The sequence below is a fragment of the Pterocles gutturalis genome, unplaced genomic scaffold (assembly GCF_000699245.1).
Source record: "Pterocles gutturalis isolate BGI_N339 unplaced genomic scaffold, ASM69924v1 scaffold11650, whole genome shotgun sequence".
Lineage (NCBI taxonomy): Eukaryota > Metazoa > Chordata > Aves > Pterocliformes > Pteroclidae > Pterocles > Pterocles gutturalis.
This window is the reverse complement of record NW_010138314.1, coordinates 16,301-29,551: the sequence shown is the minus strand read 5'-3', so window position 1 is coordinate 29,551 and position 13,251 is coordinate 16,301. Positions and strand designations below refer to the sequence as shown.

The 13,251-nt window shown below is 34.3% G+C and overlaps 1 protein-coding gene across 1 annotated transcript; it reads left to right on the top strand.

The window, feature by feature from the left end:
• Positions 1-844: 844 nt before the first annotated feature.
• Positions 845-12,510, top strand: CDC45 (cell division cycle 45; the record flags this gene model as incomplete). The annotated part of the gene is made up of 18 exons (XM_010082957.1): positions 845-904; positions 1,202-1,294; positions 1,740-1,877; positions 2,475-2,618; positions 3,745-3,800; positions 4,405-4,453; positions 4,901-4,962; positions 5,350-5,400; positions 6,191-6,310; positions 6,696-6,827; positions 7,226-7,324; positions 7,579-7,740; positions 7,942-8,080; positions 8,443-8,526; positions 9,690-9,808; positions 10,271-10,347; positions 11,109-11,175; positions 12,373-12,510. Coding segments are annotated over 17 exons (1,650 nt in total), but the record flags the coding sequence as incomplete, so codon positions are not given.
• Between the last annotated feature and the right edge of the window lie 741 nt (positions 12,511-13,251).

The window sequence follows — 13,251 nt, the reverse complement described above, 5'->3', positions numbered from 1 at the left end:
GAGGCCTCGCCAGCGGCTTTCCTTGCGGTTCCCCTCTTTCTCGGGAGTGCTCTGGGTGCTCTTACGGATCTTTTCTTCAACCAAGACATTTCCTGGGTATATCATTGTAACCGTTTCGGTGGTGTTTGCCCAGATATTGGATCTTGTGTTTTCCCTTCTCTGAGGTTTCTCTTGCAGCGTTTCTTACAGCAAGGCTGGCTGACTGCTTTCATTTTTCACTCAGGATTTGCTTCCTTTGTTTAGGGTGGATCTGTGTTCTGAAGCTTTTGCTGGACAGGCTTTTAGTATTTCTGCCTGTGAACGATATTCTGGATTGTGCAAATGAAAATATTTTCCTCAACTTCTCCAGCTATAAGCGAAATCTCGACACCCAACCCCCCCAACCAAACTAAAAACCACCAGATAAATTGTTTCACCTGAATCAATGATATTTCAGGAGCTGCCTTGCTGTAATTTTTGCTACATATTTTCTTTAATCAAAACTGTCTCCGACCTCATGCTGAAAACGTAGGCATGTCGAGAGATGATGAAAATAGTTGTAGAGCTGACTAGCTTTGAACCTTCACAACTATGTGCTGCTCATAGGAGTCTGGATAATTACATTTCCTCAGAGCAGCTGACATATTTTGGGGATGTGGAGTTTATTGTTCATATTTACTGAGCTCCCAATCAGTGAGTTTTGTTTGCGGTGTCCATTCAGAAACAATCCTGGTTTATGCTTGTGATGATCTCTCCCTAAATTTCTCACTTTCTGGTCTCACAGTGATTTATGTATTTCATATACCAGCACATCAGAGTTGATGCCTATGTTAATATATTAATACTGTTCTTATATTATTTGCAGCGTGTTCTTCTTCTAGTTGCTTCAGATGTTGACGCGTTATGTGCTTGTAAAATACTCCAAGTAAGTCTTTGTTTGTTGTCACTGCAGGGTAACAGTAAGAGAAATAATGTCCTGGGATCCTCTTAATGAGTCTGAACTGGGAAAAGGGTGACGGTTTAATCTGCTTTTGTAATTTATTTTTGCCATGAGTTATGACACTGAAGACTGGTTAAGTCATACTCCCAAAGTTCACGTAGATTTGTCATTTGGGATGTCTTCAAGATGAGGATTTGTATGAAATATAATTATAGCATAGTGTAACATTGTAGAAGAGATTGTTTCCCTCACCTTAGCTAACTGCTGTTTGCTCCATTTCAGGCTTTGTTTCAATGTGATCATGTGCAATATACACTTGTCCCAGTATCTGGATGGCAGGAACTTGAAACTGCCTTTCTCGAGCATAAAGATCAGGTAAAAAAATACCGGAAATTTTTAAAGTTGCAGCTCATCTTACATGGATGTGCACTTCTTTCTTTTTCCCAACTTAAAATGTTATCTCTTAAGCTAATTATTATTATTGATTACCTCAAAACAGGGGCTAAATTTTAACATACGAGTAACAAACTTGTTGAGTTTTTTTACATCAGCTCAAACTAATATGCTATAATTTTGATAGATTAAAATAAAGTTTGCATCTGTTTTGACGTAAAAAAGTTGGTGGTATTGGATGTCCAACATCCCTGAATTTGGTGTTTTGTGTTAGAAATTTTTTTCCTTCTCTGAGGCATTAAATATCAGGAAGTAAATACAAGTTTTGGCAATGATGAGTGCTTTGGAGGTTTTGTAAAGGTGTTTTCAGTCTTCCATGTACCTGCAAATTGCAGTAAAAACCACTCCTTTTTAATTTTGTTTGCAGTTCAAATATTTTATTCTTATTAATTGTGGTGCCAATGTTGACCTTCTGGAGATCTTGCAGCCTGAAGAAGACACCTTTTTTTTCGTATGTGACAGCCACAGACCTATCAATGTAGTGAATGTTTACAATGACACACAGGTAAACTGAGCTTTCCTTAAAGATGCATAATAAAAATCTTCACACAGTGTGGTGGTGGGTGGTGTCGTCCTTTTCTGTGTTTTGCAAAACTGCTTACAGAGTTAGCTAGTAGATCAGAAAGCAGTATCAATGGATACTTGCAGCAGCAATATACACAATCAGAAAAAAAATATTTTCAGTAATAAAATACAGTTAACAGTGTGGTAGCTGTCAGTAGTAAGCACCTGTTAATCCTGTTGCTATAAATCAAGCTACTACAAATCAAAGGATAAACATCCTCCAGAATGTAACGTTTATTATCTCTAAGAGTCTAGCAACACCTAGAATTTGGGTATTAAGCACAAATTATTTGATAACATGCCTTTAACAGGCATAAAAAATAACTCTTAGTAATGCTGTAACAAAGAATACATCTACTCTTCATGTGTACGAGTAAGTATGGTCTTTGTGTTAAAAAGCAATATTTTCATTATGCCAGGAACTGATCACAGCCAAAATGAATTTTTAGTTTCTCTTACTAAGGATCTAAAGTATTTGAAATAAATTTTAATAATTAAATAAGGTACTTTATTTAAAACACATTTTTTTTCTTGCTAGATTAAGCTATTAGTTAAACAAGATGATGAGCTCAATGTTCCTGCTTATGATGATATCTTCAGAGATGATGAGGATGAAGAAGAGGACTCAGAGAATGAAAGCGATGGGTCAGAACCTTCAGAGAAACGTAGACGTTTTGAAGAGGTGTGTTTCTGCTGCTTGGTTGTAAAAAGAAGGAGAATAAAACAGTTGTTATATATACTTTTCATCATCACAATAATTACAATTGAGTTTAAAGATTATGTTCCATTAGATGACAAATTCAAGTGCAAGATTTATAAATAATCTACTATGACCACTAGAGTTTCACATACACAAAATGTTTGTTTATCTGAGCTGCACAGAAATATTTTTTGGTTATCAAAACATGTTTTGAACTTGATTATGCATAATGGTGTCTTCTGTGTAACCAGTGAGCTGAAGAGATCTGTCTCTGATTGTGTGCTGAAAGGTCTAGCAAAACAACTTACTTAGATACAAACTGTTTGGATATCTTTAAATGTTTGAGAGGATTGAAGCTCCCAAAAAATTTAACAATACATTTTGTCTGTCCTTGTACCAGTAAACTAACAAAAGTATATTATGGTAAAGACACCAAAAAAAAAAATTGGTGTATATTATTTGTAGCACATTTTCTATTTATATCATACAAGGAACCAAAGGCATGAGGCTAGCAATATCAAGAGACAATTAAACGTTAAGACATTCTCAAATTTAATATATATTTCATTTTATTTTTCTATTAATATTGTACATTTTTTTCTACTAATGTACAAAGTGTGCTAGCTCAGGAAAAGTTATCAGAAATCCAAAGAAAAATCTATACATAGCATACACAAAAACTGTTTTTTAATCTGTTAAATATTTCACAAATATATTTTTGATTTCTTTTCATTTTCAAGCTGATGATGGTATTTATGGAGCTGAAATGTACAGTGGCTTTTTCTCTGATCTTCATTAATTATTTTTCATTAATATCATTTTTATTATATAAAGTGGTAGGATACAATGTTGGTACCATTGAAAATACTGTGTACTCTTATTTGTGAAGGTGAGCTAAATAAATACTAGCATAGAAAGATGCCATGACTTCATAAAAGTGTGTGCCCTGGAAAATATTTGATAATAATACTTTTCCCTTTAGGTGTTAATGAGAATAATTCTTTTTTAAAGTCTTCTTAATGAAGGCTTAGTCATTAAGGTATTTGTATAGGTGCTAATCTAGTAGAGTATTGTCTTCTAGCTTTTTAACATCTAAATTAATTTACAGGATGTAATAGAGAGAACAATGAAAAGGCGACAAAGGCGAGAGTGGGAGGCACGCAGGTGTGTTTAATTGTTTGGTTTTTTATGTTGCATGCATATCTTTTTCTTTTATTCTTTCATTAAAATGCTGTTGACAATACAAAACCATGATACCATTTTGCTTGATTTGCAAGATGTTTTAGTCTTAACTTTATTCAGAAAGTAGAGACAGATATTTACTATATAAAAGTAAAACTTTTAAATGGAGGATAGTTGTAAATAGTAATTTGTAAATCTGAGTAGCAATAGGGGCGGTGCTTCACTTTTAAGTAGCTGTAGTATTCTTGTCCATCTTGGGGTGAAATTTGCACTTCTGTTTTCTTTCTTTACAATCCCATTATTGTCAATAGGAATGAGCAGGAACAAATCAGATAGGAAAATGGGATTTGAGGAATCAATTATTTAATTTTTCCTTTTTACTTTTTGAATACATTTCAGTGTGGTTTCTACATTTCTTCTAAAATCTAGTTGCATTTCAGAAAAAAAATTCTAGCCCAAGTTTTTTTGTAATTGCTAATATGAAATTTAAATATTATTTCACAATTCCAGGCTTATATTTTGAATTGGATCCAATGACCAGTTCACCAATTAGTTAAATCTGTTGTGGCTTTTTTTCCCTTTTTAGACGAGAAATTCTTTTTGATTATGAGCAATATGAGTACCATGGGACCTCAGTAAGTATAAACTCGCTTACCATAAAAACACAAAGTTCCAATGGAAATAATATCCAACGTTGTAATTATCTAATACTACTACACGTTATAATAATATGGTTATATCTTGTTGGTTTTTGTTATGTCTTATTGTTATAGATGTAGGGAGCTTGTTTGCCTTTCAGAGATCTCAAAGTGTCTGTTCCTCCTGTCATTTGGGCTCTTTTATTATTTTTATATTTTGTTAAGTGCTGCTTTATATATAATGCAGGTTTGCAGAGCTGTATAAAATATTTTCTTTCTACTTAGTGTCTTAGTAAGAAACTGGTGATTGTCAAACCCAACTGTGATTTGTAGATCTTCAGTAACATGCTAGTACTTGGCAAATTTAACTGTTTTTGTTTTTTTTTTAATTTAGTGAGAGTTTTCTGTTCATTTATCCTCTCTTTTTGCTTTTTCCTCGTATAGTCTGCGATGGTGATGTTTGATCTGGCGTGGATAATGTCTAAAGACTTAAATGACATGTTGTGGTATGTTTCTATTATCATTTTTCATAGAGGCTAGCAGCTTGATGTGATAGTAAAGAGACAAGATTTCCCAAAACTATTTGATTTCAGTTTGAGGTTCCAGTTTATTTCCCGAGTCAATATATGTCTTCAATTGGAGAACATGTCTGTGTAAATTAATTACAAGCAACCAACAGATTTTGCATGGAAAAAGGGAGGATGGTACTGTGTGTGTATGTCTGCTAAAGGAATAATAGTATATAGCTTTGTTATTGACTTCTATGTACAGTTGGTGATCAGTGTTTCTGACTTGTTCTGTTACATACTTAGAGGGTTAAATAAAATATACTGTACTGGAATATATTTTGTTTTAACTTTTTTTTTTCCTTTTCCTTCCCCCCCCAATTTTAGGTGGGCTATTGTTGGCCTAACAGATCAATGGATCCAAGATAAAATCACTCAGTAAGAAGGATTTTTAAATTTATCTTTATTATTTTAAAAATTTATTTATCTCTTAATAGCAATTACTAGAGAGCAGGAAACATATGTGAATTAATATAATACAAGATGATTAATAAACAGTGACATTAAATATCTTAATGAAATAATGTGATCTGATGCCTTCCACAACCAGGAATATACATCAGAAAGAATTGTATTTTCCGTTTCTACTGTTTAGAATTTTAAAATTTTAAATAATAGGAAGGCATTTTTAACTCCATTTTTCAGAAAATTATAAAGCAATCACTTCTGATCCAGGAAGAAAAGTTGTTTAGTAGTAGTTTATGTAAATATGACCTTGATACAGTTTTATTGAAGGAAAAAAGTTCTGTATCTTCCAACTTCCTTTCCAATTTTAGTTAACAGTTTTCAAATTTTCTCCTTCCTCCCCCTGCCCCGCTTCATATTTCTTTCTAGATACTGTCAGAATTCTAGTAGTACATGTGTACTAATACTGGTGTTCTATTGTTACTAGTACACTGTCTTTAAGAAGATATATGTAATAAGTAACTCATTTCATTGGTCATCCTGTCTCCGCATTGGTTTTATTTTGGCTTTAACTGACTAGGTGTATGGCTGAATATTGAAAAACATCATTTAACAAGTTGGGTTTTTTAAAAGATGTGTCTGCAGTTTTCACGCTGCTGACAGGTCAGTGTGTAAGCTTTAGTAAGAATTTCTTGTGTTCTCATAATCAAGAAGAAAAATACACAGGAAGAATGTGAAGTGACAATTTTTTTTGTTGTTTAAGAATGAAGTATGTGACTGATATTGGAATCCTACAGCGTCACGTGTCTCGCCATAACCACCGCAATGAGGATGAAGAAAATTCTCTGTCAATTGATTGCGTGCGAATAGCATTTGAATATGAGTATCCTTCCATAGAATCTGGGAAAAAGCAAACTTTACTGACCTAGTGTACCCCAACTGAGTTTGTATCTAGGGGAAAAAAAATCCCAAACTTCTCTAATGCTGAGAATGGAATTAAATGGAAATTGGAATGGTTTGTTGAACATGAATGCCTCTTTCAATATCTCATGTAGCTTCATTTCAGCTCAACCTTTCAGAATTAGTTACAAGTCAGCATTGCTCATCTTGTGTTACGTGCACCTTCAGCACCTAGCTATATTATGGAGTATACAGATGTGAGGTATAAGGGAAAATGAAGACCTACCTACTAGTTACAGAGTTTTGTTAATATTTGTAACTTCAAATGATACAAGTGTTCATAGTTATTTTCCCTAATTCCTGTTCAGTCTGCGCCTGGCCCTTTATCAGCACTGGTCTCTATATGAAAGTCTCTGTAACACTTCGTATACCTCTGCAAGCTTTAAGCTTTGGTCTGTACAAGGGCAGAAGAGGCTCCAGGAGTTCTTGGCTGACATGGGGTGAGCTATAAAAATTTGTATCTCAATTAAAGGAGCATTTTTTCAGTGAATTATGGAAAAAATATTGAGAATATAGATTGTGAGAATGCAACTTGTTAGTTTTTAGATATGATTGTGGGGCTCCGAGTAGGTTACAGAGTCTCTTGGAGTTGAGTTATGCAATTTGTCTTGTACAAGGACTACTTCAACTGTGTGCCTTTATAGAATAGTAGGTTAGACAGCAACCTATGCTTTCTCACATCCACTCCTCAACGACTAAAGAAAAAAGAACACAAACAAGCTTAGTCACACTTAACTTGTTAAATTATCTAATATTAAGAAAGTCTTATGAAAGGAAGGCAAAAATATTTGTTTCATCTGGCATGCCTATCAATGTATTTTTTTCCTTCTGTTTCTAGTTTGCCTTTGAAGCAAGTGAAACAGAAATTTAATTCCATGGACATGTCTTTGAAAGAAAATCTTCGGGAAATGATTGAAGAATCTGCAAACAAATTTGGGTAATTTTCAGATAAAGCATTGCGTATTTAAAAAAAATACTTTTCAATTAAGTTCCAACATTTTTGTGCGAAGGGATGTAACATCTTGTTTTAAAAATATGGGTTTTAGATTGGCAAAGTAGTATTAAGCTCATTGCAAATGCTAGGGTATGATTTGTCTTCATGTTCTTAACATTAACAACCAGAGGAGATGGCTGGTCAATGCTGATAATAATGTTGATAATAATCTTTACTGGTTTTATCTCAATTTGCAGAATGAAGGATTTAAGAGTTCAAACCTTCAGCATTCATTTTGGCTTTAAGAACAAGTTCTCAGCAAGTGATATAGTTTATGCAACAGCTTCTCTCATGGAGAATGTAGAGAAAGAGGGGCCTGAAACAACTAATTTCATTAAAGCTTTGGACAGTCTCTCCAGGTACCAAAAATATGTCCCTTCATTCTTTAACTATTTTATTTAGGGCACGTGGGTTATGTATCTAAAAGATGCCTTGGTGCTTTGTAAGTTGTTGGAGAAAAATCAAAATATCTGTGTGAGTAGTGTTTAAAGACGTCTCGCTTTTGTGTGAAAAGCTTTATTTTTGTATGCAAGTGTTTATTTTTATTTGTTCTGTTGCAGGGGTAACCTGGACAAACTGCACCATGGACTGGACCTTGCCAAAAAACAGTTACGTGCCATTCAGCAGACAGTAGCCAGCTGTATTTGCACCAACCTTGTAATTTCTCAAGGGCCTTTTCTCTATTGCTCTCTCATGGAGGTCAGAATTCTAGTTTTTGGCTGTATTATTTGGCTGTCTCATCGTTGAATAACACTGTTTTTGTAACTGCTTGACTCAATAAGAATGGCTCCATCAGCAATAACCTATTTGTCTATACTGTGCCCTCTGATGGGCCTATATTGACATCTACTCTGAAATTCCAAAAGGAAGAATCCGTCCTCTCACAGGGGAGAGGGCTTTGTTTCCATGTCAAGTGGGTGAGATTAAACTCCTATATTGTAATGGTTCTTGTCAGTGTTCTTTGAGCCACACAAAACCTTTAGACCTGTCAGTAGATATTAAAATTAAATAAGTGGAAGAATCATCTTGGCTTGTCATTGAAATAATTCTTCTTTTCCTAGGGCACACCAGATGTGAAACTGTTTTCCAAACCAGTGTCTCTGTGCCTACTCAGTAAATACTTACTGAAATCGTTTGTTTGTTCTGTAAGTACACGAAAAGCTTTCGACTAACTAACTTCTGGCCTGTGTAGTAGTTATTGTTCTGTTGGATACTTGCAGTTGATTACTAAAAGCATTATGTGCTAATTGGTTGGATAATTTTAGCATATCTGTGAATGCTCCTCTGGGAAAGATAACTGCCTGGGAGACAGTTTAGAAGGAGTTTTCATCACTGAAATACTTAAAATCTAAAATCTTTGTGTAATTTTGTAAGTTTTGAGGGAGCATATCACTAAATATGTACTTTGAAATGTTAATGTGACACCAAAAAAAGCAATATTGCAGGACTGGTAATTGTTATCTAAAGATTTCTGTGTCTGTCTGAATAAAATCCTCTGGTCTTTACAACTAATGTAACTGAAATTAAATTGCATTTATCTTTTGAGCACAATTCAGATAAAAATTACGTTTTAAGATTGAGAACTGTCTTCGCAGTGAGCACTTCCTAATTTGTAAATTAAATTTATGATGGTCCATCCTTGTCAGATTGCGTCTGTCTGTCCTCATTTTGAAAGTTAAACACCGTGAATAACCAGTCCGCTGCCAGGAGCAGGACAGCATTTTTAAAACTTGCTGTGAAACATTTATCTTAAGAATAGAACATTTTAACCAAATTCTGTTTCATATACTTAATTGTCTAAAAATATTAAAATCTTCAGAATTACTTTTGGATTTAATTGAATTACAGAATTTGTTAAAGTTACAGCTTACTGCTGTAAAACAATATGACAGGGGAAAATATTTTCTAGTGAAGACTGTTTCCAATGTTTCATTTGTTGTATTTCAGTATAAGATGATTATTGCAAAAAATTAAGCCCAGTCTAAGTTTTTAGATATCCATAACTGTAGTTCTTCCTTTTTTTAAAAAAAGAATTTTTTCTTTATTGTAAATACTGTCTTGTCTGTCTGTATCACTTCGGTGTTAAAATAGAATGCAAGATCGAAGAACTGAAATTTCTCTTGGTCCTTAAAGTGACTTTTACTGTAAGAAAGAAGGGCATTACGAGATTATGTAAAGAAAACACCTTCTGTGGTACTGCATTATAGATGTATCCTTAGATGAGTATTTGTAATACTAGCTCACACAGAGAGCTGAAACTAAATTGTTTCCTGAGTTTTGTCTAACAAAGAGGCTTTCTGACTTCCAGACAAAGAACAAGCGCTGTAAATTGCTGCCACTGGTAATGGCTGCACCGATGGTTGTTGAACAGGGAACTGTGATCATGGTGGGGATTCCTCCAGAGACAGAAAGCTCTGACAAAAAAAAGTAAGCATATTGTTTAAAAGTTCTTTCTAAAGGTTATCTATAGACTTTTCCTGTCTCTGAAGCAAATATATCTTTCCTGTATCTATTTAACACTGAATGGGTTGACTTGAATTGTATCCTTCTTAAAAACATGCATTTTGCATAGGATATGCACAAGATACTTGGAGACAATACAAGTGTTCCCCAACTTCCCTGAAAGTTTGGTTTTTTTTTCTTCTTCTTAACTATTGCTTTATCAAAAATAGGGAAATACTTCACTATATGACCCATGACTTGATTTCTTAAAGCCTGCAACGTTCAGATTTTTGCACTTGAATAAGTGAGGTGTATGTTGAATAAGTGGCACATGAAAAATATCTGGAAGACGTTTTAAACTCTCAGCAAGGAAAAAGTTCCATATTTCTACCTTCGTAAAGATAGCCTTTTCTGCAATGTTCATTTGTATTTCTGTTCATCTTCTAGCTTTTTTGGAAGAGCTTTTGAGAAAGCTGCAGACAGTACCAATTCTAGGACTTTGCACAACCATTTTGACATGTCAAGTGAGTAATGCTGTCACTTGTTCCATTCACCAGATAGTCCTTCAGGGGTCAGTGTTCACACGGCCGCCATAAAGCACAATGGCTGTAGACAAGACACTCATTTGTGTATGTCTTAGATGCAAACATCAAGGGTGTCTATCTGATACCCTGTTCCTGTGTCTAATACAAAAACAAACTACCTTATTTATCAATCTTTTTCTAAGTGCTATCTTGTGCATAAATGGTAAACTACTAAGTAGAGGCTTGCATGTCTTTTTGAGGCAATCTACATTTTGCATGGAGTGATGATTTTCATATATGTACCTCAGTTAAAACTCTACGAGGTTATCTGTGAGATTTCTTTATATTTAGCAGCCAAACCAAGTCTGATGGTGATGTTATGAGGTGCGTTCTTCATTGTCTGTTTGAAAAAGGAGATTCTGATGCAATGAGATTTGTAAGCACATACAGAGATAGGCAAAAGAGACAGGTTTTAATAACACGTACTTATGTATGAATGTTGAACATACAAAGAAACATTCCTCAATTTAAAAAGTGGCAGCTATACCTTTCAGTGAGCACCTAGAAATTGGAGTTTGCTGAAATTTGAGAGTAAAATAAACAATGTGCTTTGCATTTTGTCCAAATAACGAGTTTATCTTTCCTTTTTAAAGTTCATTAAGAATATAAATAAGCATACTTGGAATTAATATTCTTCAAGTGTGATAATCAGTATGTCTTTCAGTTATATGCATCTTGTAATAAAATTTTTCATATCTTAGTAATTGAATTGAAAACAGAAGACCGGAGCAAATTTCTGGATGCACTCATTTCTCTCTTGTCCTAATGGTAAGTCAGTGTAAGGAGGATTAATTCAAAAATTAATTACAAATCAAGTTAGTAACCCAGTGACATTCATATGTTATCTGTAGAATGTTATAAGAAAGTGTGACAACTTCTATTGAAAATGTAAATTGAGGATAAGAGTTTCTTACAAAGTCAGTTGTTTTTCTTTTGGGGAGGAGGCAGACAATGTACAAGCAGAATATTTTTTTTTTCCTTAAGAGATTCATTTAAGTTTCGTCATCCACAAGCTTCTCTTCCATTGTTAACTTTTTGTGGCTTTTTAACTTCATCTGGAAAAGGGGCAGCTATTGGCGTTGTGAAAGAAATTGAGATATTAGCTAATTGTAGTTGATACTCTGTTACTGAGTTTTTATTTTAATTATGATGGCTTTTTTGAGCTTAGGATGGAATCTCAGCCACAGCAGTGCCATTCTTAGCTTTGACACTAATGCAGAAGTTGCATTTTTCTTTCACACTGTTCAGGTTGTAGCCTCTGTTAGTGTGTAGTTTTTATCTGGAATAAAGATGGGGATATAAGACTTCATTTGTAGTTGTGACTATTTGCTTCACGCTAGTTCAAAGTCTGTTTTAAAGCTACTTCAGGGCAAGACAGATTTTACTGTCAATCCGATGAGATTGTCAAATTGTTGTGATTGTTTTCAAATATTCACTGCTTTTCAGTGATGAACTATTTTTATTGGTTTGTGTGTGCGTTTATACTGCAGTGATGGGTGGAGACAGCTTACTTTCTCACAGAGAAGCAGCCAAACTCTAAATTGTTTCGTAAAATCTATTCAGACAACCTGTAAGTCTGTCTGAAAGTATATAAAGTACCTCGTGGCTTTTTTCACGCCTAGATAAAGATTTGGTCTTTAATATGTGAAGTAGTCTCTCAAGATTATGGTGTACGTATATACAAAAATGAAGGAGTAAGTGAAGACTTTCACAACAGTCTGTGAATGTTGGTAGTCCTAGCCACATGACAATATAACTTTTCTTTTTTCAATGGGTATCAAAGTAACAATTTCTTTTTTCATCTGTTCACTCGAAAGCTCGAAACGGTGGGTCAATAGCTGCAGTTGTTGTTTGGTAGACAGCATAGTCATGCGTGGCTTCTGAGATTTCTACATCTGCTTGTTTGTTTGCTGCTTTACACTGGCTACTGGTTGTTTCAGTTTGTCTTCTGCCTCTGTTACACAGTGGTGCTTTTTGGCTCCTTGTGCTGGAAGCTGAGGATCAGATGCTCTGAAATTATTTCAGATGTTCCAGAGTTCATGGTGCTGCAATTGTGATGTATCGTCTTGCTTTATTTTAAATGTACCGGTACAGGCCTGGACTGTTTTTTTGATGCCTCTTGGGAGGTCAAAAGGATTTTAACCTTGGCACACAGATATTGAACACTGCCTCTTTGTAAAGATCCTATCCTTGTAATGGCTAAAGGTGTCAACTAGGAGTATTTGCAAATCGGACTTCTACTTGTCAACTCTGCTTTTATTAGTAGACATGCTTCTGTGATATTTAGTTGTTGGTTAATAACAAAAAATAGGTTTTGAAGAAGTTCCATATTATCTTACCATTCAAATGTTCTTTTAAAGTTGTCTTGAATGCTTTTTACTTTTTTTATAAGAAACTTTCTGAAACTCCCCTTGAATTTCTAGAATGTTGAAACTGTTTTTAGAACTGTCAGGTTGAGTCTCGTACTTGAATAGAAATAATTGTTTTGTGAGACAAGTTTTAAGATTTTAAGGCTTTTAAAATCCAAGTACTGAGTAACTGCCAAATACAAAATGAAAAATCTAGGGAATTCTGGTGTGAATAAAGCATTTTTAGTCCTGCATTGTGATACTGTATTGTCACTTGTAGCTTGGCTTTGGGAATAATTTTCCTGGAAAGGGTCTAAAATACTATGGTAATTGTGTGTGGGCTGTGTGAATTTCATTTCACTTTGGTCATATGAATTGCTATTGCTCGTTAGACTTATAGATACCCACTCAATGCACAGCCTTATATGTGTATGGTTGTAATTTTTTTTTCTTCTTTGTGATGTTTGCTTGAATTCTGTGTGACTTTAATGTTTTT